The 27,830-nt window shown below is 40.6% G+C and overlaps 1 protein-coding gene across 6 annotated transcripts; it reads right to left on the bottom strand.

The window, feature by feature from the left end:
• Positions 1–195: 195 nt before the first annotated feature.
• On the bottom strand, positions 196–27,407 carry LOC147052150 (protein MTSS 1-like). Of its 6 annotated transcripts, none has more exons than XM_085918829.1 (17): positions 26,828–27,407; positions 24,358–24,419; positions 21,749–21,822; positions 11,529–11,613; positions 10,457–10,548; positions 9,216–9,290; positions 6,460–6,617; positions 6,188–6,295; positions 5,997–6,094; positions 5,243–5,504; positions 4,330–4,437; positions 3,994–4,065; positions 3,306–3,533; positions 2,951–3,163; positions 2,722–2,881; positions 2,376–2,636; positions 196–2,120 (listed from the first exon to the last, which is right to left on the bottom strand). In XM_085918829.1, exons 1-17 carry the CDS (start codon positions 26,897–26,899, stop codon positions 1,603–1,605), a joined length of 2,646 nt encoding a protein of 881 aa, XP_085774955.1. In that variant the 5' UTR covers positions 26,900–27,407; the 3' UTR covers positions 196–1,602. The 6 variants fall into 6 exon arrangements, with proteins under 6 accessions (XP_085774955.1, XP_085774954.1, XP_085774956.1 ...); XM_085918828.1 differs by having other exon boundaries at positions 5,243–5,507; positions 26,828–27,406; XM_085918830.1 differs by lacking the exon at positions 3,994–4,065 and having other exon boundaries at positions 5,243–5,507; positions 26,828–27,406.
• Between the last annotated feature and the right edge of the window lie 423 nt (positions 27,408–27,830).

The raw sequence follows: 27,830 nt of genomic DNA, 5'->3' as shown, positions 1-27,830 counted from the left end.
AAACGATGCACGCGCATGAGTAAATTACATTACTCAATTTGCATGCATGTCTTTGTAATTTGACAGGAAACCACAGTATTCAATTGCGGACAATCATTTTCCTAAATTGAAAGACAGAAAATACAGTAATTAAATACTTCTGAGGAGAAAAAAAGATTAATAAAATAGCGGCAAAGTTAAAGTACAAGGAGCACATTCGTCTTTGTTGTTTTTATTATATTGCTGACATGGTCATTGCACAAAAGAATAACGTACTATAGGGAACAAACTGTTCAATTGTGCAGACAGGTAGATATGTCTAACGCAGTGAGTGTGAAATTATAATCCTGAACAAAAACAACTTGACTTTCCACTCCTCCTAACAGAAGAGTATATACTTCTTAAGTCACTAGATACAGAACTCTGATATAAGATATAACTGCTATACTCGCCATTTAATGTGAATGGTGGATAATACGTATTATGTACAAGTGGACAGCTGAAATATGAGTATTTTGGTTAAAACGGGTGAGATTACAACTCAAATGAAACAATAAGATTTTTTTTTTTTGTGGGGTGGGACTGCACTAAATGTATTCCTATATCATCAGTATTAATGCTGATGAAGGGTCTTTATAGCAAAGTCAATACGGTTATGCTTGTTTTGACCTTCTACGGACTTATTTGCTTTATTCCTTCCAGCCTTGACAAAATGAAAATGAATTATACCGTAAATGAAGGTGAAATAATAGACCAAAACTATATGGCACTAAAGCCGGAAAATCAGATAGGATGGGTGTCAATACCACTGTTTTAAAAGATATAAACATTGCAAAATGGAGAAAATAAATAAAGATCTTTGTAAATCGAAATAATATTTACAAGGCCCATATGCAGTTACAATGATCGCACAGTGCTTTAACTGAAATGCAAACACACAAAATATGGCACAAGGCCCCATGTTGCTGCAACAACTGTAAAATAAAACGAAATTTCTTAAATAACACAAATTTTAGTGGATGTGTTTCGATGCCGCCACTGACGTAACATTTCTAACACCAGTTTGTCTGCAGGTGATAGAATATATGATACACAGTGTTGCAAAAGAAACACTTTGTTATGTTTTTCTTCTAAACTTAAACTTTCATTAAAAAAAAATTGTTGAACATATTTTTTACATAACATTAGTAACGTCTATGCGCAAATAACTGCAGTATGAGGCAGTGCTAATAACTGCTAATAAATGCTACAAAATGTTCTGTTTGTGTACACATTTTCCTGTATAGTAGACATGTGCTACACATCCTTGTTCAAAGGGTGATGCTGAAAGTGTCAAGCACTGTGTAAGAGCACGAGAAGGTAAGTGTAAAAAGAAGGAAAACGCTTTTTTTGGCAACACGGACATAAAGATTTAGTCAGGCAAGAGCGGGAGCGAGAAAACTCATGAAAACAAATGAAAAAGCAGCAACGAGTCAAAGTGATCACACCGATGATCCGAATCATGTCGGATGACATCCTAACACGCCATCAAAAAGAGCAGGCAAATTTTCCTATTGAATGAAATGCCTTGTCTCAATCTCTTTCCTTTCTCTCTCACACGCTCTTGATTGTGTGTTGTCGTAATCATGCGATGCGAGGTGCCGAGCGGTCATTGGTGAGGGTCCTCTTCAGCTTGACTCCGTTACGGATAGCCATCAACATATTGCCATCCGTCTCCTCTCCTGTTTCGGTTTCTCCTCGCTCACTATGAGGGTGCTGCTGGGCCAGTTGGTTGGCCGGCAGGACGGTGGGAGGATTGATGGAAGCCTGACCACTCCAAGACACCCCAGGCGGCACTCCAGCATTGTCTCCTCTTGAGAACGTGGAAGAATCTGGACTCCCTCGGATCTCCTCTCCGCTCCTGCTCCCATTTGCCACTCCTGAGATGTCAGGAACTGTTGGAATTTTAACCGGGACGACTGGTGTACGAATAGGAATGGGACCTCCGCCGACAACTGAGCCTGAGCGGCGGGCAGAAGGTTTGGAAGAAGGGGTGCGGCGGATTGTGGCAACCCCTGGAGTGACAATAACTGGACCATGGCCTGTAGAATAGGACCCAGAGACATTATGGTATCCAGAATAAAAGCCCTGATTTGAACAACCTGTAGGGACAGAAACACACACAAAAAAATCAAAATTACAATGAGTAATGTCTTAGAACTGACATAATACTACCAACATAAGTGTCTTGAAATGAAGTTATGCCACTTGAGTGGCAAAAACAAATGAAGCAATTCAGGTACTGTGATGCTTTACACTGACTTACGAGCTTGGTCATAAAACTCACTGAATTCATAAGTCAAGGTACCACTGTACTTAAAGGGAGAGGTGAGGGTACACGTGTGGGATGTACCAACCTGTCGGAGTAGGTGGATAAGGCCCAGAAGGTGTACTATGTGTGTGGGTGGGTGTTGAGGGAGGGCCTCCGTTGGGGTAGCCCCCCTGCACAGGTGTGCTGGGCAGGCCAGCTGTGGATGCGGGCCGCTTGGTCTGAAACATGCGTCGGCATGACTGGCCAATGTCACTGTTTCTAGGGATGGTGGATGATTTGTCAAAGTCGGGCTGCTGTTGCTCAGGATTCGGTTCCTCGGCCATCGAAAAATAGTCGAAATCTGACACTGGAGGGGATGAAATGGAAAGAATTTGGTGAAAAAAAAAGGTTAGTGACTAAACTCAACTTGTTGCTTGCGTGCTTTGTGTTACCTTGTGAAGGAATTGTGTCCTCGGAGCAGCAGGGTGTATTTGTCTGAGTGTTGTACCCACTGGAGCACTGGATTGAGTCCCGATTGGACCTCTGGGTGTCCAGTTCCAGGCCTTTTGATAAAGCCGTAGCTAGCTCATCATGGGCCTCAAGATCACCAGGCTGGAGACATCAACACATTTTAATATGGTTAAACTATATGAGAAGACAAGCGGATATGGGGAAAATAACCTTGAGTGGTGTCCTGTTTCTTTCTTCCAGTGCGACCTTTTGAGGTGCATGCGGGTCAGCTGGAGCCGGAGTAGAGGTCGAAAGGCTTTGCGATGCGCTGCTTTCCCTGCCTGTAAGTCCGTTACTTTCCATTACAACTGGAGGCCCCTTGTCTTTCTTCTTTCGCAATGTATTGACCATGGGCTGGTCGTATGGGCCCGGTTTTGCCCAGTCCTGGAAAGAAACACAACTCGTCGTTCTGATCTTTTTTTTTTTTTGTAAGACTAAAACAATTGAACACTTTTTTCCTTTCTTTCTTTCAAAACACAAGCATGGCATGTTTTGATCAGACCCTGGATTTTTTTTCAAGACAAACCTTCCAGCTAGGAACATGAGAGGAAGGCATCATGGGAGAGCCCATCGGGCAGTTGTGAGGTAAGTCTGGCAGGAGCGCTGAGGCAGGACGTGACCATGATCGCGATGGGCAGGAGGAGGAAGAGGAGGATGGAGGGAAGAAGGGGAAAGCTGTGCTGGTGCCTGAGCTCAAACTCCCACCATTGGTGGGGGAGTTGGCTGGGCTGTAGTGGTCAAAGCCATTGGACAGCTGCTTGTGTATGTTGGTGGATTACAACAAAAAGAGACAACAAAAACAAACGATGGGATGAATTACTGAAATGATAAATGGTATGAAAATATAAGCAAAACAGAAAAACATTAACTGGGAGAACAAGTGTGGGCGAAACATAATTACCAATAGAATTTTTAGTAACGCTGACGCCATTATAATTTTTATTTTTTGTAAAGAGACAGCATTAATGGGGATTTCTTCTTGTCTTATTGTTGATTTTCTAAAAAGGACTCAGTGAGCCAAAATACATAGCAGCTTACTTTTCTTTTAAATTCTTCTTGAATTGTAATAAAATAACATAACATTTGTTTCAACGTATTAGTACTGGGAATGAAAATTATATGACCAAATTTTAATGCCTAGTTACTTTTCACCCACCCTGTACAAATATCAAAATGGTACAAAGACCCTAAGGTGACATGGAAGAAAAACAAACCGTGTTCGCTTTGCGAGGGAAGGCAAAGTTTCTTTCTCGTTTTTTTCTTTCTTGCATGTCACCTTCAGGGCTCTGTAAAATTACATAACATAGAAGAAAAGCCAAAAGAAAAGAAATGATTTAACTGAAGAGACAAATAATGGAAATGACATTGGATCTGGAGTCCTTATTTGGGACAGTTCGTACTTTCCTTTAGCTCATCAGAATTTTATTGTCATGTGAAGGGAAAAACAGCCATGTTGACGTCATGTTCCGCCAAGTATTAACTTCAGTATGATGCAGGATGCGGGCAAGGATGCAGGTTAATTTTGAGCAGACAGTGGAAGAGTGTTTAACCTTGTCAACAGTATGTAGAGACGCAGCACCAGCAGGGGGGTTCCTGCCCAAGTCACCGTGAAGTTGCTCATACTCTGACGCATCAGAAGAGCTGGAACCGGCGCAAGGCTGTGGCAACAAGCATAGCAGCAGCAGGCGGGGAAAAAGATGGTAGCAGATGACAAACACAAATAGACAGGATAGCAAGGGCAAAGACAGAAAAACAGCCAGACGAGCTTTATGTTAGACAGCACGGGCAACTTTTCCATAGTTCGAAGCAGTTAGTCAGATGTGCACTCATGTGACCGTACAGGCTGTGGAGAAGGTGCAGCGGGAAGTGCATTAAAAAAAAAAAAGCCAGTTATGTTTGGAGTGTTTGGCGAGCTAAAAGAACACTCATAAAAATTTATAATGTATTCATATTTTAAGCAACTACAAGTGTTGAAGTAAAACACAATCATTGCATCATATTATTAACTTCTACTGGGTGACTTGGTGAGGTCTGGTACTCATTTATTCCAACCCTGCGGAAAATCAACGTGAACCAGCCCCATTCTCACTTTTTTTTTAATTGAATTTCAAGAATGAGACCTGTGAATAAGGAAACAGTAAAAAAATACTTCCAGCCTGCTTGTGAGTTACTTTTTAAGATGCACATTTGGAAAAGATATTAACTCAGGATGTCTGAGCCTCTGCAAACGCCGGTTTTTCACAGCGGTGGACAGTTTAATAGTAGCACGGGACTGACCTGCTTTGCCCTGGGCTACAATAGAAGCACACTAATTTCCTGTGCAGTCAACCTCACCACAGTCACATCAAGTTATTGCTCAAAATGCTCGTTAGGTAGAGAATTAACAGCTATATCCCCCACTCAGATTGTAAGTCGTAATTTTCATATGGTGCACAAGTGTTTAGCAAAGAGCATGTCCCTCACCTTGTTTTTTGCCGGCATTGGTGACGATGACTTTGAGGATATGCACTGATCATGCGATGAAGACACGAAGCCAGAGTCGTGGGAGGAGATGCTGGAGAGTCGAGCCGGGGCCTGCTGCGACAGCGTGGAGCTGCGATACCGTTGGCGAGGTTGATGGTGGTGGAAGAGGTGGTGTGAGGAAGAGGAGGAAGAAGAGGAGGAAGGAGAATGAGAGTGAGAGCCACTTGATCCCCTGGAGTCACTACTGTTAACACTGTTCAGACTACTGTGACAGAGAAGGGAGGGAGGAAGGGACAGTCAACGGTGGAACAGAAAACCACCCAAAAAGGTGAAGAAAAGGATGGGATTTGCATCAAGAGTCGGGAAAACGAGCAAATGAGGAAGGCAGGGAATTGGGGTGTGTGGAGGAAACAAGGTAGGAAATCATTAACACAGCAGCCCATGGTGATGTACTACAGCTTGTAATGACGGAGGCCACTTGAGTCATAACATAATCGGCGTACCTATAAAGCGCACAAGCCAAATACGTAAAAGGATGACTAAAATGCCAACGGGAGAAGATGGCTCTTCCTGAGCATATGAAGGACCAAGCTTGTTGCTTACTGTGACTGTCGGGTTTACAAATGTTTAGCTGGCACACGAGTTACAGATTTTTGCTTTATTGGATGTCAACTAACAATACATTGCAAGACACATTGAATCAATGAGAGGAGTATAAAACCTGGCCTGAACTGTGCATATCGTGTGTTGTTACCTGCACATGCTGGATTTCCTGGACGTAGTGGTGCTAGGAGAAGAGGGTGGAGTTTGGTATGACCAATTGTAGTCTGAACCTTTCAGATCCATGATCACCTAGAAGGAACAAAACAAGATTAAAATACTTGCACACATGGTGTACCTTTTGAAAGTGATCATTAAAAAAGTCACTAAATATTGCTTTATTACTTGTTCACTGGCAGGGGGTAGCTTGTGAGGATCAGATGTCAATGATTTGAGGTCATCAGAAATGGCTTGAAGATGGGTAACCTCTCCCAACATTGAAATCTCTTCATCCTGTAAGAATCATTTGTAGCAGAGCAGAGTGAGCAATCACAGTAAGTATTAACACAATTATCCAGTTTGTCCAAATGTGTATTAGAAGTGTGACCCCGTAAATATTTTTTTTTAGTATTGAGCAATCAAGAGGTGTGCTGAAGGAAAACCCAGACGTTACATACCACTACAGGCCGCAGCATGGCTACAAAGGCGCAGAATCTTTGCCTTTCCTCTATTAGTGCTTTCCTCAGGGCCTCTTTCTCAATTTCTTCCAGAAGAATGTATTTGTCATTGACATCCTGCATTGCGCAGTCCAACTGGGGTAGGATATCACCACGACCTGCCAGATGGAATGAGCACACACACACAAAAAAAAATTAGCAAAGGTTATGGACAGAAGAAAAAGATGAAGAGGAGTTTACAATACTGAACAGGAAGGTTCACTCGCCAAGTCAATTGCCGTTTACAAAAAGCAACAAATTGACAAAAACAACAACATTGTGTCGTACATGTGGAATCACCAAATACATTGAACCCAAATCCAGCCATCCTGGGTTTGCAAATGGAGGTGCAAAGGTTGGCATTTGTCCAAAGCTGGCACATAAAATATCCTGCAAAATCTGAGACACTCTGCTTAAACTCCCAGTGAACACAAACATGATAACAAATTCAATATATATAGTCCACTGAAGCTACACTACATCATTACCAAAATCATTACATGACGGACTAAATTACAAGCGATGGCAATGAGACATGACGAATGATGTCAACAAATACACACTGCATGTTTCGTGGCTGCTTTGAGTGAATGGAGTTCATTACTGATCCACGCCTCTACCCAAAGGAAGGAAATGCCCAATTACAACAAACGGAGAAATTTTGCAGCACTTCATGATGACATATGCTATATAAGTTGCAGTTCCATTTCACTTAAATGGCAAACACAATAAGTTCCTCGTGAGACTGTACAAAGGGAATGATGGGAACTACTTGTATAACTCAGCCGAAGGGTGCGTGTCATTTGTTTGGCTTAAACCACATAACCAAACTTGTGAGCTATTCTTTACTCCAGCACGCAATATTTGTTTTTTTGTCACTGTTTGAATGTGACATTGAGTCCAATCGGTATTTGTGATTCATGCTACTGTTAACAAGTCATTTTTGAAAGTCCGACAATAAGTGGTGGAACAATGATTAGAACTTCAAAGCCCGACTTTTCTCATTGTGCAGTAGAAATTTTACTGTCGTGATGCCACAGGAGAAGGCTGGCACTCTCTGATGACTTTTAAGTAGAGCAGTCGTTTGTTTTCAAAGTACATGTGTACCACCTCACTCCTTTTGTCTTCAAAGAAATGTCCGGTGAGGTTTTTATCCCTCAACTTTTCTTCACCTTTTTAGTATTTTTCCACGGACATTGAGACATCGTTCACAGAGAAATCAGTGAAATGATACAAAAGATCATGTGCACACACAAATGCACGTTTATGTGGATCACCTTTGTCACTTATACAGGAAAAATAATGAAATTATCGAATAGATTAGAGACAAAATATGAAGTTTTCATAGCTGAAAAGTGCTAAATAAGTAAAGTACCCCTTTAGTATCTAAACGACTAGCCTCCAAAACATTTCCCTTTTCCTTGCAATTAATGTTAACAAGAAAATAGTGGGAACTGAACTCGGACATTGCCTGTGTATGTGCGGTTCATGTGATCTGACATGCACTCACACACGATTAACCTCTCCAGGTTGCACATGAGCAGTGATTACATTAAGCCACAGTCATGGGCTGTTTGTTATTACCATGTGTACTGACTTTGCTCGTCTTAGGACTTTACGTAGATGGGATGAGAAACCTTGATTAATTTTTTTAGTTGCTTTAGAGTTGTGGCTCATCTATTGTCTTCCAAACTACAAGAAAGACGATATTTGTTATTTAGTCCGAATGCTGACAAATCCCATCTTAACTGCACATCAGTGCAAAATAACCATAAGCTTTTTTAAAAACAAGCGGATGTTGATCCGTGAGCTTTATACTTGCCTTTTCTGCTGTTCGCCAGATTGAGAAACTTGCTTTTTTAGTGCTGACTAATAATACGGAGCTTGGAAGCCAAGGAAAGTGTTGAGTGAAGAGTTTAATTCAACATGCTGTGTAACCACCGCACAGCTTGAACGAGAAAAGCCATGAAAAAACAAAGGAAAGGAGGCAAGGAAAGACACATTAAAAGCGTCTCCGTTTCCTAGGGTATGGCTTCTAAACCAGTAGCATTCTATCAATGTGCCCATAGCAACCCCAAAACGTAAATTAAAGATGACATTTTTAGAGTTAGCCAACTGATATTCCATATCAGTCTATTTTGATGAGCTTCTGCACAATGAAAGCAACGGTGTTGACAAAGCATTACAAATATCTACCTATGTATTGACACTTTGACACTGACTTACCCCAAGTGTCAGCTCCGGGAAGACAAGGATGGTTATCAGAACCATATGTGAACAAGGAGAGAAACAAAGTCAACTGAAAGAACGACACCTTCCTTTTAGAAATGTTTGCATTGTGGTCAGCCGGCGTATTTAACGTGACTTGCTGTTCAAGAACAACAAGGAATGATTAGCAAATCTGCTTTACAAGTTTAACTGACGTCATGTTTTAAAACGCCAAATTATAAACATCCCAAAACATAGCAATATATCCAAGTGCTTTATATGCGGGTACACGTGTTTGTAAATCCTGAGCTAAGAGAACTTAAGAGAGAGAAAAAAAAAAACTGCCCTATGCAAGCTACCAAGTAAGGCAATGTTTAGCTGTACCAGATTTGCACAAGTCTTCATCAGTCAGGACAAAGTAATTCTGCACGTCTCACTGTGGTCCTACTTTGTCATGTATTTATTCAAAAGACATTGGCATTAAAGCAAAACTAAGAGTGTCTTTTTACCTTTCTTTGCTTTCTTCTGAAGCTTCAGTGTGTCTGATGACTTTTTCTTGATCTCCTGCCGAGCTCTCTTGTACTCTAGTTAGGACAAACAGTAAAAGAGTGTGCAAGAATTTTGTAAATGTCCCTCAATGGCATAGCAGATTTACAATCAAATGTTTCTTTGCTCAAAGTGATGACAGCGACTTGGCCTTACGTGATATTTTTTTTTATGACAACGTATTTTCCCAGAAACCCACCATAAGCAATAGCATGTTTTTTTAATGTCACTGCTAATATTATAGAAGGTTACATCTTTTTCAAGCGCCATTACCTTTTGATTCACATAAATATCAACTTTGACATTAAAATATAGAACAATTCAAATACCTTACATATCTACAATAAAACAGAATCAGGCTCTGTAAAAACAAATGGACTCAAATAGTAACACATGCCAAAAGAAAATTATATATATATATATATATATATATATATATATATATATATATATATATATATATATATATATATATATATATATATATATATATATATATATATATATATATATATATATATATATATATATATATATATATATATATATATATATATATATATATATATATATATATAGCGGCAGAGTAAAATGAGATTCTGAGAACTTTTATCTCCTTCACCGATCACCTATTTGTATAAGGCTGGCAATTTTTTTTAGGAGGGGGATTTGTGCTGCCTGATAAACGTCAGCAGCATTCATTTAAATGCAGGTGTCTCAAGAGTGTTAAATGGCTATATCTCTTTCTCTATACAGCCAGTAACGCTACATGTCAGGCATTACAATTGGTTGGGACGGCTGTGTTTGAAATGGACTTTTAACTTAAGGGTCACTGTCTTGCAACTTTCTTCACACAAATGCGACATTCCAGCTTGTTGACGTTAGCCAGCCACTGTGTCCATCTGGATTGAACCCAAAACATTACCACTGTGGCATTAAGCTTTGGAACCAAATGAATTCCATTGATTCGGCCCAATTTTCTGTCATTGCAAAGACATCAGATAAAGCAAAGAGAGAAATTGAGAATGCTAATTATTTCACACCGCTTCAACTATGGTGATGACGTATGTAAACAGGCACTCAAAAGAAAAGAAAATTCATCGAGTCTGGGGAAAAACTACGATGCCCATTTTATTTCTCGAACAATAGGATGATGAAGTAATTATGGTGATGGCCTTAAGCGAGTGACCTATGACTGTTCTACCTTTGGCATGGTCTTTATCCAAAGTGTAGACCCCTTTTTTCCACTCCTCCATCTGTTCTTGTAGGGGGTTGATCAGAGCCTCCAGGAAAGTCCTGCAGAAAAATCCTAGTTATTATTATTTTATTAGTGAAGTTCATTTATAATTTACAGGTCCTCCCGTTATCCACATTTTCAGTATATTTCATTGAGACTGACAAGGGCAAATATTTTCACGTTAAATTTTCACGTTACAACCTCACTGCAGACTTTATTGACATATTTGCCCGGAAAACTGGCTATTACAAGTAAAAGGTGACGTCGCGTTTGTCAATCATTAATAGGCAGGCGACCTGGGCAACAGTGTTTATATCCAACTGTGTCACAGTGGGATGTTAGAAGCTTGTGCAGTCATATCTGTCAATCATTACCTCACTGAGTCCAGAGACATTTGTGCATATGTGACTGTGTTTAAGAAGCTGCGAGGGCTCGGCAGCTGCAGGCTTAGTTCATACGATTAAAATTAGACCGCAACCCTCTCTTGTGGACATTTCTCTGTCTCTGTCTGTTGTCCTTCTGGCTGTCTGTCTGTCAGCGGGTGGGTGGGTGAAGCTTCCACCGACAAGGTCCTGCTATGGAGATCCTGAAGGAATGTGCTGAAATGCCATTTGAAATTAGAGCCCCTTGTCTGGGTAATGTGTGTGTGTGTGGGAAATGGCGACAGATATGCGGTGGACATGTGTGAGGGTTGACGTTAAAACATTCTTAATGCGTCATGCTATATGCATCGTCTCTCGCACAAGTACAGCACTACAGGGGGCACTCTCGCACATGACATCAACACTTGGCACGTAGAGTGACACCACAGACGCAGAGAGGTTTATTGGATGTGCCTCGTGAGGGTCGAAGCGCATTAAATGTGTCGTGTTACGACATACTCCAGGATGGCAGGCTTGATTGTACATGCAAAACCAGACAATTATACATTCCGGTCAAGTGCTGACCAAAACAGTACTGGCATGTAAATAAATGTCAGTAGTGCAGTACTTGAGCAAAGATAGGTGCCAAACATTCGCACACAAATTCAATTCCTTACATGGAGAACTGTTTGAATTTAGCTTCAATGCCGCGATGTCTCATGCACATCCTGGTCAAAGCTGATCCAATGTCTCTGGTGCCTCCTGAAAGACAAAAATAGAAAGAAAAAAAACAGGCATAATTGAATTGAATGAATCAGTGACAAAGTGTTTGCTTCATTGGACAGACAAAATATATATTCAAAGATCAGGACATCACAGTTTCCACGTGACAATCTCGCTCTCACAGTACAATGACCAAAAAAAGGAGGGAAGACGAAACTCGATGAGAAAAAAGTCAAATGAAAAAAAGTCACAATATGCCTAAAATGGCACTGAGCAGTTTAAGTGTCTCCTGCTGATGGGAATTGTACAAAACCATCTATGCCTAGGTTGAAACAATTTCAGCAGCAAACCTTAACAACAAGATGACTTCACAAAGCTGTCATTAAAACTCTCGCTGGATACTTGAGGCCGGCCAGAGAAGTATTTCATAATTACATTCTATGTTTTGGGCAGTTGATCACAAAGAAAGGTGACCACTACGTTAACGCGGTATGGAGAGCGGCAGGACACAAAGCTATAAAATTGACAATAAGAATTGCAGCAAATATTTATTACTGAATAAATTGTAACATCACCAATTTTCTGGATAGTTCTGTTGCCATGGCTGTAGCAACCAGGCTATGTGACGTGCCCAAATCTTCAAACACAATGGCTCATTATTTCATACCGAGACAAGACCACGATGATATTAAGGCCCGAAAGACTCGTGTCATATTCTTTCCTGAAGGCTTAGCAGCTGTCCTTCAGACTGGATGTCTGCATCGGGACGTCAAGGTGACTGACAGAACTTTTGTTTGACTGCTCGGTGTGACTCAGGTTTCTGTGTGAGATTGTTCTTGTGTCTATATGCGAGTTCGTCTTTGCACGACTTTGTGTCTGCATGTGGGAAAAGGTGGGGCCAAAAAGTTCTTATGCATGGATGTGTGGTACTGTGCTCTGGTGAAGTAAGCACCGTTTTTACAGATTGAACGCATAGGCTGGAAACAAAAAAATGATTTTTCTTTTTATTGCTAGTTCATTTGAGACAACATTGAACATTTTTGGAACGTTTGTCCTCTTTTAATGAGTGAGCCAGAACGTGTTAAGCAAGTGAATGATACTAACAATTACAATACAAGATGCTCTTTTGTTTCTTCCTCCACTTGTTTGTCATCCATCCATCCATCTATCCATTCACCACTAGACAACATGTTATTCTTGAGGGTGGGGCTAACAGATGTCAAGAGTACCACAGGGAGGCCGTAAGGCCCAAGAAAGTGTTAGTACTGGCAAAATCTCTTCATTGCACGGTAATTCAGCAGCTCAAGTCAGTACTGTCAGGGGAAGAGTTTGGTTTCAGCTGATAATGTATTTTTTTTTCTACCACACCCGTACATCTGGATTTGATATGAAGCATATGGAAAGACCGCAGTCATCTTGAAGCAGTAACAAGAGTGCCTCTGTCAAGGGTTGGCAATGTGACTGCAATACCTGCAATCTGTTTTGTCTGAACAATGTCCTATTGAATGGAGAAGTCTCATCTGAAATGACCCATGCAGCCAAACGTGATGGGCATTGCCACAAAGGTGTCTACCGATGATGCTCCCCCTATGGCACAAGTGTACGTCTATGTCAACGTATGGCTTCGGCAACAATTGCCAGTTACCATGGAAATTGCATGTGCACGTCTAGCCCCTTTTATGTTGAAGTTGGCATTTTGACCACTTTTTTCTTGGAGGCTGTTCTCCATAAACAGTGCTTGGGAGATGAGTTTGGGAGGGGCAAAGGTAGTATGGATGCAATAACAAAAGCAGGACAGAAGGTAGAAGGGAATGCTGTAATGGCGGTAGAAGGTGGGGGCGGGTAACTTAACACCGACTCCAACATTTTTCCTATTGTGTTGCTGTCCGACAAATATTTTATATGGCATACTAGACATGTCAAGCATCAAATGATGCGATAGCGGGATGCTGTGTTGCACGAGCCTGCTTTGCTCAGTTGCGTGTAAAAGGAAAGGCCAGATAAATGTAAATCTTCTCTTATGGTTCTGGCATGTCACTTTTTTGTAAAAGAGTCTTGTATATACTGTAACTGTGCATATTTTATGTTCTGGCTTTCCATAAAATTTACAGCTTGACTCATATGATTTTAGGTGCTCTTTGTTTTTAGAAAACTTACTTCGAGCCAATGTCAACTTTCTTTTCATTTTCACGACTACAACAATATTCTCATTAATCCTAGCCCAGAGTTCACAGTCATGCATTCTCTGCTGTGCAATAGCAGTAATGAGAGCATTCTTTTAGCTAAATGTGAACGTTCCTATGTTCTTGTTGTAAAACGGTTGTGGTTCTTTCTGGGTAAAACTGTTATACACAGTGCATCTACTCTGGCTAGCGTCATGTGACTGTCACAAATAGACACAATTCAAGTTGGGTGCCACACACGCTGTCTGGCTCACATCAACAAGCACACGAAAACAAGCTCCGAGCACCTCAAAAGCAGACGAGCCTACCAAAATGCTTTAATTGTGTATATGGAGCGCTGTAGCTAGCTGTCTGCAGAAATAGCTGCATCGTGGCATGCAGTCTTGTAATTATACCTGTTCAACATTTAAGTAGTTGGGGTGTGGGGGTCATTGTAAGAAACAAGATAATCTTCATTGTTACATTCTAGTGAACAATAATCCTAACTTGACAATTTTTTTTCCCTCCATTGCATCAATTTTTACAAAGTAGACATTAATATTGGAATAAGAAACCTTTCGGTAATAGCGCATTTTTGCAAAAGATACCACCACAATCAATAATACAGAAGAGTGAAGCTAAAAATAGGGGAAAAAAAAACTGCCATGGGTCATCAAGGAGATTGTCGGAGCGATGGGTAAATTATGGCCAGATATTTCGGCAAACATTCAATTTGAGTTTCTTGCAGAGCACAGAGGTTGTAATCCCAGCAGTGTGCCACGTAACACATGTTTGCTGTTAAGTGGGGGGCAGTGGTTGCACTGATAAGAGGCTGGAGACCGTACAGCTGGATTCAAACATACGCATAAATACTAACCCAGCTGGTCTGGGGCACTCGACTTTAAAAACAATTAAAGCATTAAAGAAAACAAGAAGGCTGCACTAACATAAGAAAGATTATTGAAGAATGATTGACTTCATTAATGGCCTCCACTTGGAGTGGTGTGCATTTACATGTACATTTGATTGAGGTTGAATCATGCAACCGTTTGCACTCGGGAACTGCAAAAAATGTTCTGATGGGAAACATCATGTTTCAAATTCAGAGGTCAACCAGCATCCCCAGAACAAATTGGAGTTGGCTTAGAGGTGTACATTTGGGCATGGCTGTAAAAAATGCAGCAGGAATGTTCAAACAATAGTACATTTTGCCTACTGCAAATACAACTTCCATCAAAGAAAACAAAAATACATTTTTGTGGCAGGGTGTAGATCTAAATATTCTTTCAATGGAAAACATTGCTGTGTATTTGTCTGCGAGACAATACTCTCCTTTTCCTGTCCTATTCTCTGAAGGCCGTAAAAAGAAAATTTGAAGAATGCAAGAGACACTTTTTTTTTAAATTGTGAAATGGGCAAATAATATTTTTAGTACAATGTACACAGTACACAGGCTGCTGAAAAAATGGGAGGCAGTCCACAAATAGCCCCCGGGCCATAGTTTAAATATTCCCGCGGTACACACTTTCCTTTTGGAGCTGTTGGCATGTCCAGATTGAGCCACCCACATTGCACTCGTGTTTCATTCACTGATTTATGTGCCTGTGTAATCAGTCTTTCAATATGACAGACAAATGCATTCACACGTACATAGTTCGTCACACGTGTGAATAAAATCCTTTTGAAAAGCAATTTAAAAAAAAAAATAAAATCATGGGGGAAAAAAAAAGAACATTTCAGTGATGACTCACCTATGGTTGAAATTTTGTGAAATAATGTGTAAATGTAGCTTCTATTGGTGTGTTGTTTTTGCAAAACTGCAACATTTAATTTGCTGGCAATAGCAGTTGTCATTTGTAATAAATGCCCATCATTGACGTTAAACTATGCAATAAAATATTTTATTCATTCTAGCAAATGTGTTGGGTACAGTTCTGTGACTTGAAGACCAGAAGAGCCAAAACAAGAGGTGCAAGTCCATCAATGAGGACATTTTTTTTTAATAATAGCTTGTTTTATCAGTTTTTCCTGAATGATGAGGGGGTCTTATGTGCCACTCTCTTAATAGATCAGATGACAGCCAGCCAGCGTCCTTAGCGGTCTTACTTTGGCAACCTACATACTCCATAGTCAGAATGTCTAGCCTCAGTGGAAAGCCACAAAAGAACCGCTGTGGGCAACACACGCACACACACCTGCTGCAAAGCAACGGGTGCTGACATGCAAAAAAAAAAAATGTCCGAACACATCTATCAACAGCTGTTGACAGAGAAGGAAAAGGAGGGGAGGGGATAAGAGGTTGGAACATTAGCATTGAATGAAAACTATTTTTTTTTTGTGACAGAATTAAATGCCATGGTGTCGACTGGTGTTCACAATGGTTCAGTTTTATGAAAAGTCATTTCTACTCATTCATCCAAATTGATTTCCTGGTGAAAATGCTTCACAGACAAACGTCTTGATTTTATTGCAAGTTAACAATGAGATCAGAGCGGTAGTAGGTGCAAAAACACATTCAAACAGCCAAAATAAATAAAGAATGTGGAATTTCTCCAAGATCGTTATGGTAACAATTGTGTGTGTGTGTGTGTGTGTGTGTGTGTGTGTGTGTGTGTGTGTGTGCGTGTGTGTGTGTGTGTGTGTGTGTGTGTGTGTGTGTGTGTGTGTGTGTGGAGGGGGGCTTATCAATACTCCCAGAAAATACTTTCATACAAATTACAAAAAAAAACGAAAAAAACAAATATTCAACACTAAGTATAAGGTGGGAAGTTATTTGTGGAGGGAGTCAAGATGACAGCAAAGAGTAATTTGAGAGTCTTCCGCCTCTGTGTGGTTTTGCAACTTGGATGCTAACGAGGTCTTGAGAGTACAGACAAACAAGAAAAGATAGCTGACAAATAGCATTTTTGTTAACAAATTATTAAATGGGTCAATGCCTAGGAGCTCCATTCCAGGCATTCTGAATGTTTCTTATCAACAGATGTAATGAATGGGACACATTTAAGATAGTAAGAGTGCATTGTGTTTTTCGACAAAGTGTAATATTATAAATTGACAGGCAAATGAGTAGTACAGATAAATTTATTAGACCATAATCTAATGGAAGTTGTCTGTCACAGCTTCCCTAAATTAACAGCATCGGCAATAACCAAAATATTTGCATGTTACAGTTATGGTAATGGCATACTTCCTGTCAAAATCAAAATATATTCTTGTCCATTCATTTTCATAAATTCTGCTCAGCCTTAGCTCACCGTTTCTCTGTAGGCTGTGCCCTGCTGCTTAGTACTTGCTGTCTGGGTTTTGTCCCAGTTAGAAAACAATCGTCTGGTTCAATGACTGGCTAAAGTCAGGACCAAAATAAATATTCAGGGCAAAGTACTGATTGCTGCATGGGAAAGTACCCGGTCGGCAGCAAAACAACTTTTTAAGAAGAGACTTATTTTACGACAGTATGTATGTCCCCTAGTAAAACACCCGCGATAACGTCATAAAAGCTGCAAGATGTTCCTTTCCACCAGAGACATTCTTGCCACATAAACAGTAAAGACATTAGACATGACATGAATACCTAAGTAATATCTAAAATTTCATAACACATACATTGCTAAAGGCAGCTGCTTGCTGCTGCAATCTGCTGTGATGATCCAATTAGTCAACTAATTGCAATTATTATCGGTGACTAGCAACATAATTGCTACTCATATTGGAGCTGCTTACAAGTCCTCTAAAAAAACAAAACAAAAGCTCATTACCGGTGATGGAGTGTTTTAACCCTAATTGGAACCTTAAACCGTCAAACCAGTAATCAGTCCCATGTCTACTGGTGAAAATTAAAACCAGATAAACAGAAGACACTGAGCAGTTTCCAACTAGAACACAACAACTGCTTTGTCTAAAATAATGACCAACAGATTACACCCACTATGTGTGCCTTCGTGAGTGTGTACATGTGTACATGTGCCACTAATACTGTCAACGAGCAAGTGAGGTGACATTATCCAACCCGGCGTCACCCCATATCCATCCGCCCGCCCACATACACATGGTCTTCACACAAGCACATCATTCATTGAAAGGGCTTCATGAAGTGTCCGAGGCACAACAAGGAACAATCAGGACCACTCAACTCGCTGGGTTGCTTTCAAAAGCGGCAACTATTGAGCAATTTCCAAAACTATGAAGTCAATCAATTCTATCAGGGTTTGCCCAAATGAGAAAATTTTGTATTTCGACTTTGTATTATTTATATCTCGTTACTTTATTGTCTCGAGACCTATCAACCTATTATCTTTTTGGCTTTCAAATCCTCATGATGAAGTGAATAACATTTTAGTGTTGCTTGACAGAATAGCTAATAAACATCTGCCTTGGCAATCATGAATGTAGACAGGCATGCCAATACAAAGAAGCAAGAAAATGCTGCAGAGCGTAATAAATTAAGACAGAACGTGCTTGATGAAGTGCGAAAAGAGTCCCTGAAAAAATATGAAGTCTTTCATTGTAGTCCTGTATGAAAGCCAAAGTTCCTGTCAAAGTCACACCAACGATGGCCAGATTAATGCTCTTGTTTTATTTGGGTTTCAGTCAAGGTAGAAGCTCCATATCTATGAGACCTACTGTGAGAATGTAAGAGCCTTCGTGCTACTATAGAACAGAGGATGGATTGTTGGCTGGCAGCCCAAGGTCCAAGGGGAATGTGGTCTTTAGTACAGCATTACTTGTTAAAGAAAGGAAAAACTAAATTTAGAAAACACGGGGCCTTGTGACCGCGTTCCCGACACAACTCACTGGTCTGGCCAGGTTCATGTTGAAACAAAAACAAAGTGCAAACAGAGACAACACCCACAAACATCATTGGTGACACATACGTACAACACTGATTCTTTCTTTCTCCGACAAGAGAGAGATTGTTAAGCCTATTTCGTTGTCTTGAAAAAAATTTGGTCGATATTTCTTCTGTAATGTCAATTAACTTTTACCTAATATAACGTTACTTTTATTGTTATTAACATGCCTGTCAATAATTATGAAATTTCAGTTTCAATGAAGTTTGTTTATATACGTCATCAACATTGAGTCACGCTGCTTCATTCAAACAGGCTGTGCAAACAACATGGAAATGGGGGAAAATGATTAGCATATTCAAAGCAAAGTTTTCAAATGGCTGCACTTGTACAACTACACAAGGTTCAGTGGCATAAATGGAATGAGTTCCAAAGACTAATGCTCCAGTGACAACATTTTGGTTTCAAGCCAAAAGAACAGGACGAGGCTTGGATGTTGCGATTGTATGAAAGATGCAATCCAACAAACCTCACCGTCCATTTAAACACGAGCATCAATCCTAACAAAAAACACGGTAGAACATGGTTGGCCGTCCATTTCGTGACAGCCTGCATTTCTAACGCCTCACAGATGGCACATGGTGTTATCTATGAAGAGATGCCGCCATTCAAGTGTTGAGGATATCAGCGTTTCAAGAAATGCTGCAGGCTTAACTACGTATTGCTTAGAAAAAATATATATATTTGCAAACATTTACAAACAGCCAATCCGACCATGTACTACCAGCGGAAAGAGGACGTTCAATGGAAATATTTTACTCTGACACTTCAGATAGAGTCATGTGTGTCAATATTTGTGTAAGGTCATTTTTGTAAATAGGCCCTAGCTCTTTTACTGATCTAAAATTTTTCATAGTTAATTTGTTGTTCTACATTTTAATGCCAATGTTTGCGATTCTTGAGGTTAAATGTTAATTGCTCTTCAAAAGATGTAGCCTACTTGAATTATTATTACCATTATTATTTTCCCATTGATGTATTCTAAAATGGTGCCCTAAAAAAATACAATGGTTTTACAGAAAATATATTGCCCTAAAAAATGTGCTTTCATGACAGGCAGAGTTTTAAAATGTGTCATTAAGTGTGTCAAAAAGACAAGTAAGCATCATTTAAATAATTATTTGGATTTAAATTATTCTGTATTTATCAACTGCAGTGTTGCTTGGGGGTGTAGACACAAGGTTGTGCAAACTTGTAAATGGCAGTGTGCTTTTGACAATTTTGGTAGATAGTTAAATTGCTGGCTCCAGCTATTTGTACGATTCTCAGGATGGGGTCGGGTCAAACAGCGAGAACAGAGACTTAATTCAGACCCATGCACCAAACTTGTACAGAGAACAGGATTCTAAGCGGGATAGAGGACAGAGCTCGTACACGCCACGGCTAAAAGTGAAAAAGAGGACAGACTTTTCAAAGGAGGCATTGAGGCAGTGGCCCGCTTGAGGATGTGAGGCTGCTCTGTAACCAAGAAGCCGAGCCATGAATTGAGCATAGCAAAGTTTCCTGTATGGTCACAAAGAGCACTGAAATGTACGTCACTGCACAAGAGGAATAATAAGACTTCCCAGTTTTTCCATTTCTAATTTCAAAAAGTTTGTACGTGTTTCAAAGGGCAACAGAGTCACTTATATGACAAAACTAGGCAGTGTGTTTTCTCATTCAGAATGATGATGATGTAAAACGAGGTGACAGGGAACAACGGTGGGGTCAATGGGGGCAATAATGGACACATCACTGGGCAAAGGTAAGATGTGTTTAGCGTGTGCTTGGCAAAATGTACACACGTGCACACGCTAACTCCTATGCACACATGAGAATGTTCATACTTGTGCTGTGAACATGTCTCCACTTAGGTTCCGGTGTGCTTCATGGCACACAGTGCATGATGGGATTTAATGGTCATTGTTTTGCCCCCTTTTGACTTATGGACTTGGTGCAGACGCAGACTCATTAGTAACCTCCTATATGGCTCTTAAGAGTTTTGGTCCCCGCTGTTCGTCATCCACATTTAATGAACTGAGAGCTATTAGTGTACATTAACTCAACTTTCCCATGTCTGCTTTGCAAAACCTTATGCCAAATATGGACCCTCATTAAGCACGGCAGAATTAACCTCAAAGAGTGGTTGTCATGTGAATTGTAAAACTGTACATCTCGCTAACACTACTAACACAAGATGTTCTTATGCAGCTCGTGTTTTTTGAGCACGCATTTAAAGAAATCATGTGAAACGCTGCAAAATGTAACTGTAATGGATTATAATTGCTTATTGCACAAAAGACGATCATCCCAATCCCCTCCACCCCAAAGTTTTAACAAAATCAAACGAGTCTGTTGGAAAAGGATCAATCCGTCTCAGCTTTCAGTGGTACCATTGATAACATTGCCAGAGCAATGACTTACATCTGAAGTTCTTTACAACTACAGTATAAACATAAGAGACCGACGGCTGTCCCAGAGTCGATAGATCAACTTGTCAATCTTTACAACGTGAAGGCTTTACAACATCAACTACAAAGGCCGCTGGTGCCTTTGAAAATTGATATGTTTGGTCGATTATCTACTTTACAGTTAGTTATGTTTCAATTTTTTTCACACTTTGTACAAATCCGCAGGTCATGGTGCGGTTCAGTTTGAATGGGAACCCGTGTGCAGCATGGTTGTCTTGTGTCTTGTTTGTCAAGGGGTGGTTTTCTTTATTTGAGAAAATGTGCTTTGTGTTTTGTTCTTATCACTTTATAGTTGTGAGAAATCTGTCATAAATCTGAAGTGTGTTTAGGAGCATCCGTTATGTAACGTACGGGGCAGTGGAATGATGTTGATTTAGGACCGAAATACAAAAAGTCATGTTATTTATAGGAGAGGGGGGTGGGGGATGGCTCAGGTCAGTGCTTGGGAAGGAGTTGATGTCTCACTCAAACACACACAAATATTTTCCCTGCAGCTGTCTTCAAACCAGGGGAGGGAGCATGATCAAAACAAAGCTACAAACTGCATAATAATGAATTAATCACACATATGTTAAAGAAACCAACCATAAAAAAATACTTCTCTGCAAACTGGACAACTTAACGGGTGTCAATTGATTTTGAACTACAGCGAAAATGTTTCACTTGACCAAAGCACCTGCACTAAATGGCGCGGAGCCATTCATTTGATTCCTACCTCTTGAATTCGTTGCCAGGTCAGCCACTTTCTGAAAGGCATCCAAGAAGGCAGCCAAGGCAACCACTGTGGCTCTAGAAGATGAAAAAAAGAGAAGAGCTTCAGTTACAAAAAACACTTTATTGATCGATCCTTACAGAACAAACATCCTATTTTGCAGTCCGTGTGTTGGTAACATGAACTGAGTGAAGGTACACACATGAACAAAATTGTTGCTACATTTCTGCTAACAAAAGAAAAGCCCGTTGTGGCCAAAGAAATAACTTAAATCTCACAAAAGTAAATGAAAATCTAATGAAAATCAAGAAATGAGAATAAGACATTTGTTTTGAACTGTAATTCCATTTGTCAACGCTTGTTTATTTCCAGGGTTCAAGAGAGAACCTTCGCACTAAACTGGGGGAAAGAGGGCTGCAGTTTTTACTATTGCTTCATTAAATTACCAGTATGACAGAACAGAACTAATAACGTAAACAACTGAATTCCACAATTTAGAACCAAAAATGTCTTAACAACACCACTTTTCTTATCACACAAATATCTCATAAAACGTAGCATTGTCTAACAAGTAGTTTGGGGGAAGAGTTTAGAAAAACGATCAAGGGTGTGGCTTGACCATGGAAAAAAAAACAACAGGGTACTCTCAGATTCCGTTCTATTTCAAGCACAGCACTGGCAATGGAGGAGCTACAGCCATCAGATCATTTATCCAATACTCATGGATCGAAAGCTCTCCCAAAGTCGGGTCAGCTCAAGTTATTCACTGACAAAAAGTGGATTCCTTCAATTGGAAAGAAATATTTGTAAAACCATTCTTGAATAGTTTTAAATGTCAAAAAGCACCTGTCCTTAATGTGAGGGATTCAATTTTATTGTTGTCAGTTGAGTAAAGCCTGGCCAAGTCAACCTCCACTCCCTATAGACTGAGTGCTCAGCCGCCGACAATGATACATGGACTGCCACCATCTATTCTTAGTGCAGCTGAGACTGGAATGTAGCTGCGGTTGATTTGCATCCTGGAAAGAAGGTGAATTCAACACCACTTCTGAGACACTAAATTCCAACAATTTTCAGATGAGAATGTATGTCAAATGTACTTAGGCCATTGCACGCAGACATTGAATATAATCTAAGTCACCAAGCTCAAACTGATTTTCTTCATGCCTTGAGGGGCTTCTTTCCTTTTCCACAACCCAGAATAAATTCTTCGTCCCTAGACACAGCTGCATCGGCCAACAAACGGACCAAAAAAGTCCATGATTAGAAATCACCATACTTCAAACCAAAACTAGCAGGAGGGGAAAAAGGCCATTGATGGACCAAAAAATGTCCGAACACTGTAATTGGTTGATTTCCTAGGTGCCTTGTGAGAGGGGTGCAGAGGGTCTAAATTACAGAGCACTACCCCAAGGACATCATTACACACATAGACACATGCCACAAGCACTGCTGGCTAGCCACTTATCGGAACCAAAGCGGGAAGGTGGGTGTGTTTGTTTTACCATGTGTGTGTCCCTTTATGCAACCCGGTCCCACAACAGATTACAGAGCTCCATGGGTGGATGGGGTGTGGGCTGGCTATGCTGTGGTCAAAACCACCACTTGTGCCAAATTGGAAGTGGCTATAAGAAAACATTAAAGCGGACCCCAAAAAAAAATCCCGATAGTGGTTTACCATTAGAACAAGAAGCTCACTCTTCGAGATGAGTCTCAAAACTTGGAAGCGATCCAGTAGAAATAGCGATTGCCACCTATGGCAGAGTCGAAGTCCAGTAATTGGGGCAAAGTTTGAGGTCCCACAACAGTCTGACTATAAATAGCGCTTGTTGCACTTGTGACTTGGATCATCCATGTCAAATGGAGATTCCTCTCCATTCGTTCCGTCGTGACCTTTTCACCAGAGCGGTCAGTGGTCGCAATGTACTCTAAGACTAGCAAATTGGGAGTCATTAGCAACAAGAGCGCAAATGCTCCCCTGAGCTAAAGTATGACAGGGTCACATATTTAACCCCCAAATGATGGTAACAGTCGAATAACATATCACCATCAATCAGTTGTAACACTGAGAAAGCAGAGGAAAGGAACACAGTGTGGCCTCTGGTTGCTATTGTTAAGTCCCTGAGCCTTTATACAGCTGTCACCATGAGTCTGTCCAGGAACACGTGGACACTTCTTCGGCAAGAAATGTGACGTACATCGTTAATCAAAGATCATTCAAGACGGCAGGACAGTCACAGCTACAGTATATAGGGAACAATAAGCTTTTATCACAGCTGTCGTAAGTTGTTTGTCTACTGACACGTGGCCACTTAAAGGCGCCCAAGAGAAGGGGTGAGAATCGGCGGACATTGTTAGTAGAAGACTGGCAGGAGGTGTGCAAATTTACGGCCTGAAGAAGACAATTCGGACTGAGACGTGAACAGAGAGGAAGGGCAGAAAGGATGTTGAGAGGTTTATTTAAATTTCGGAAGAACTTGCATATTATACCATTAATTGGAAGGTAAAAAGTCATCTTTGATAGACTTGCTATTTTTAATATAAAAGGAGTCATTGGTGAGTCATTGATTCAGTATGAAAAAGATAAGCCATGTAATCATGCAAATGCTCACCTGAGCTGTGACTGCAACTTGCCTGCCTTGGTGATGAAGTCCTCCCAAATTGGGTAGCCGCTCTGTGAACGAGAACAACTTTGTTGCAATCAAGACAGATTTAACAATCGCCGGTTATATAACATCTGATATCGCAGATGTGCAAACTGTTGCCCAAACAAATTACTCTTCAAATGATCATTTTACCGTCAAAAAGATCAGAATGATTATAAACACAGATATTTACCATCATGTCCTGTCGGTTGCAAAATGGGTCACTGGCTTCTTTGGGAAAAGTCCCCTCACAGCAAAACTATTAATACCATGTCATAATGAGCCCGGCACCTAATGGGACTCTAAATTTACCAAATTGAGGTCCACCGCTTGAAATAGTTGAATCTAAACTATGGCAGTAAAAAAAAAAAAATGGTGTTCAGTTGAGCCTGCAGGCTATGAAATGGAACTCAGCAGTGGAACGGCATAGGATAAAGAGAGCGAGGGCTTGACCAAATGTTTGCCAGTGATGTGCTACTACTGTCAAGTGCCTTCGGAATGTTATGTTATGCTGTCAAACATTACACCCAACAATGAAGCTCTTGCCGTCTTCTGACTACTCTCTCTCACTTAGCGTACGTCAGCATGGGTCGAAAAAGCTAGCAGAGGAGGATTGCAGAAGGAAAGGTTGCATGGAAAAGGATGCTGTGCGAATTGCTTCATTCGTGTGTTTGTACTTTTCATATGGCCAAGGGAAGAGGATAAATACTGATTCGGGGTAATGTTAAATTATTCGTGTGATCAATGGAATAATTGACAGAATAATTGATTATAAGGCTATTTGTTTGTGACAGCCCTACTCTCCACCACACTTTAGTTAGGATAAGGTCTTGGTGTTTGGGTGCTGTGCCATTTTTTTCCCACACATGGCATTGTGTGTTCCTCCCAAGAGCTCCCTATCCAACTTCAAACACACAGCAATGTTTTCTTTTTTTAGACAGTTATGGCTCCCTCCTTGGGATTTTCCCATGAACCCCATGATAGTTTAATGATTTGCGTATGGTAGATTTGTTAAGAGAGATGTTGGCATGTGCCAGTAATTTCTGTTAAGTCATCAGATGACAGTTTTCTGTTGTTTCTTTTTTTTTTCACAATCATCTTTGGAAGAGATGCAATAGTGCTGAATCTTCTTTATTTATAGATAATTGGTTTTACAGTTCACTATGATCACGAAGACTTTTAAAGATACTTTTGTACCCTTTCCCAACTTTTGTATCCTTTTACAACCAATTCTCATCACAACCTGATTGACATACGGTGGCATGACCTTAAGGGAGCTATTCACATCAGTCATCCCAGGAATCTTGGACGTTATTTCCGAAAAAGGGTCTATCAGTTATAAAATCGTTCCAGAAGGCTGTTCGAGAAGTGAATCGTTTGAATTCCGAATCATCATCCACTACAAATAATGGGAAAAAATTAATCCGTTCCAAGACGACAAAAAAAACCCCGTCTTTTTTAAGCATTTTCTTCATTTGCGCATTTTTGTCCAATCGCGCAACTGCAGCGCACTGCCGAACGCGCAACCGTTGCGCGCCGCCGACCGCGCAACTGCACCGCGCTGGTCGCATTATTGTGACAGAGCCATCTCTGAAATTTAGAAAATATTTTTAAAGTCCTGATGTACTTTCCAAAATTTAAGTGGACCTCAGTGCTCAAGAAGTTTATTTTTGTCCGATCGCGCAACTGCAGCGCACCGCCGAACGCGCAACCGTAGCGCGCGCCGACCGCGCAACTGCACCGCGCTGGTCGCATTATTGTGACAGAGCCGTCGCTGAAATTTAGAATATATTTTTCAAGTCCTGATGTACTTTCCCAAATTGAAAATGGACATCAGTGCGCAGGGAGCTTAATTTTGTCCGATCGCGCAACTGTAGCGCACCGTCGAACGCGCAACCGTAGAAAAAAAATACATATAATTGTTTGTGTTGTATTAATTTAAGCAGTGTTTATTCTAACTTTGATTTAAATGAATACCATGCCACATTTTATGATCAATTTCTGCAGAAATCTAAAAAGGAATTCCCAAATATTCACCTCCTCTTCACTCCAACTGTAGGTGGCTGATATTAGAGACAATATTGACTATGGAATTAAACACCAGAGCGTAAAGTTTTCAAATTTCTTTGCAAACCGATGCCTGCAGCGCGCCCCCCATACGTCAACCCCTATGCAAGTAGACCCCGCGGACGTTATTACACTCCGACGGTCACATTCTTTCCATTCCTCCGGGGCAAGTACAGCAGCTGAGACAGCAGCCAATTGTCTCTGTCAAAAGAGGACGAAATAAGACGTCCGACTTCCACCTGCTTGCCTAAAAATTAGAACATCGCGAACAAGTTTCACTAAGCAGTATGTACAAAGTCTCAAGTAAATCACACAGATGGTCGTCTAGCCGGGTCCGTTGGAAGCTGTGCAATAACCTCTTTCATCTTACCTTCATGTCTCCGATAAGAGTTTGGAAAAGTCCTCCAAGCGCACTGCAGTCCTTCTCGATAACAGCCTCCATTTTTAGAGGACCACCTCCAAGTGGTCGCCCTCGACTTGAGCTCAACACCTCTGGTCCGAAGGTGAGGGCGGAAGAGTCAACAAGAAAAACAAAAATAGCGATTTTCAGGAAAAAAAAAGAAGAAGAAAAAGACCTGCAATCGGGATATCCAATGCTGAGTTATCAACAACAAGAGGCGTTTCTACCACAAAGTTGTAAGGGGGAAAAAGTATGCAAAAGTGCTCCCGTTGCACCGTTTACTTCAAAGAGGCTGTTGGAACCAGAGTAAAATTTAATTCCCACTGCCGTCTCCACGCCGTTTGCTTAATAGTCATGTTAAAAAAAGAAACTTCAAGTGAAGTAGAAACGATCAAAATGCCACGATCCTCTGATGATATTGACAGGTAAACCTGCAGAAATACCCGGCAGAGTATTCTATCGTCTCTATCAAAAACACTGACTGAGAGAGTCGGTGAAAAACACCAAGGAGCGAAAACATACCAAGCACGCGATAACGCGGAGAAATGCGCTTCCGGTCAGTTTAAAAAATAAAAGCACAAACAAGGGATGTGCAACTAATGGGAACACGCAAAAAATGCTTTTAAAGATGGATAAAAAAAAACGTGCTAACCACACATTGTGTTTTTTTGTAGTGCTAAAGTTTCTCTTCCATAAGATGTACAATTCAACTACAGCCTCGGTTTTCGAACGCAATCATCATCTTTCGAATTCCAAATCATAATTGCCCTTTAAAAACAATGGAAAAAAATAATAATCCGTTCCTAGCAAAAAAACAAAAACAAAAACGTAATTTTCTTCATTTGCGCATTTTTGTCCGATCGCGCAACTGCAGCGCACCGCCGAACGCGCAACTGTAGCGCGTCACCGACCGCGCATCTGCACCGCGCTGGTCGCATTATTGTGACAGAGCCATCACTGAAATTTAGAAAGT

This window comes from Syngnathus leptorhynchus, chromosome 8 (assembly GCF_054491065.1).
Source record: "Syngnathus leptorhynchus isolate UIUO chromosome 8, UIUO_Slep, whole genome shotgun sequence".
NCBI classification, from domain to species: Eukaryota; Metazoa; Chordata; class Actinopteri; order Syngnathiformes; family Syngnathidae; genus Syngnathus; species Syngnathus leptorhynchus.
The sequence above is the reverse complement of the archived record's forward strand: the minus strand, read 5'-3'. Positions and strand labels throughout refer to the sequence as shown.

Bases quoted from the DNA above. Each gene is read 5' to 3' on its own strand.
- LOC147052150 (XM_085918828.1), bottom strand. From the start codon at position 26,899: ATGGAGGCTGTTATCGAGAAGGACTGCAGTGCGCTTGGAGGACTTTTC. The intron at 5,508-5,996 runs GTAACAACACAC...TCTCTGTCACAG, and splicing joins AGGAAATCCAGCATGTGCAG to TAGTCTGAACAGTGTTAACA. The intron at 2,121-2,375 runs GTTGGTACATCC...CTGTCCCTACAG, and splicing joins TTATCCACCTACTCCGACAG to GTTGTTCAAATCAGGGCTTT.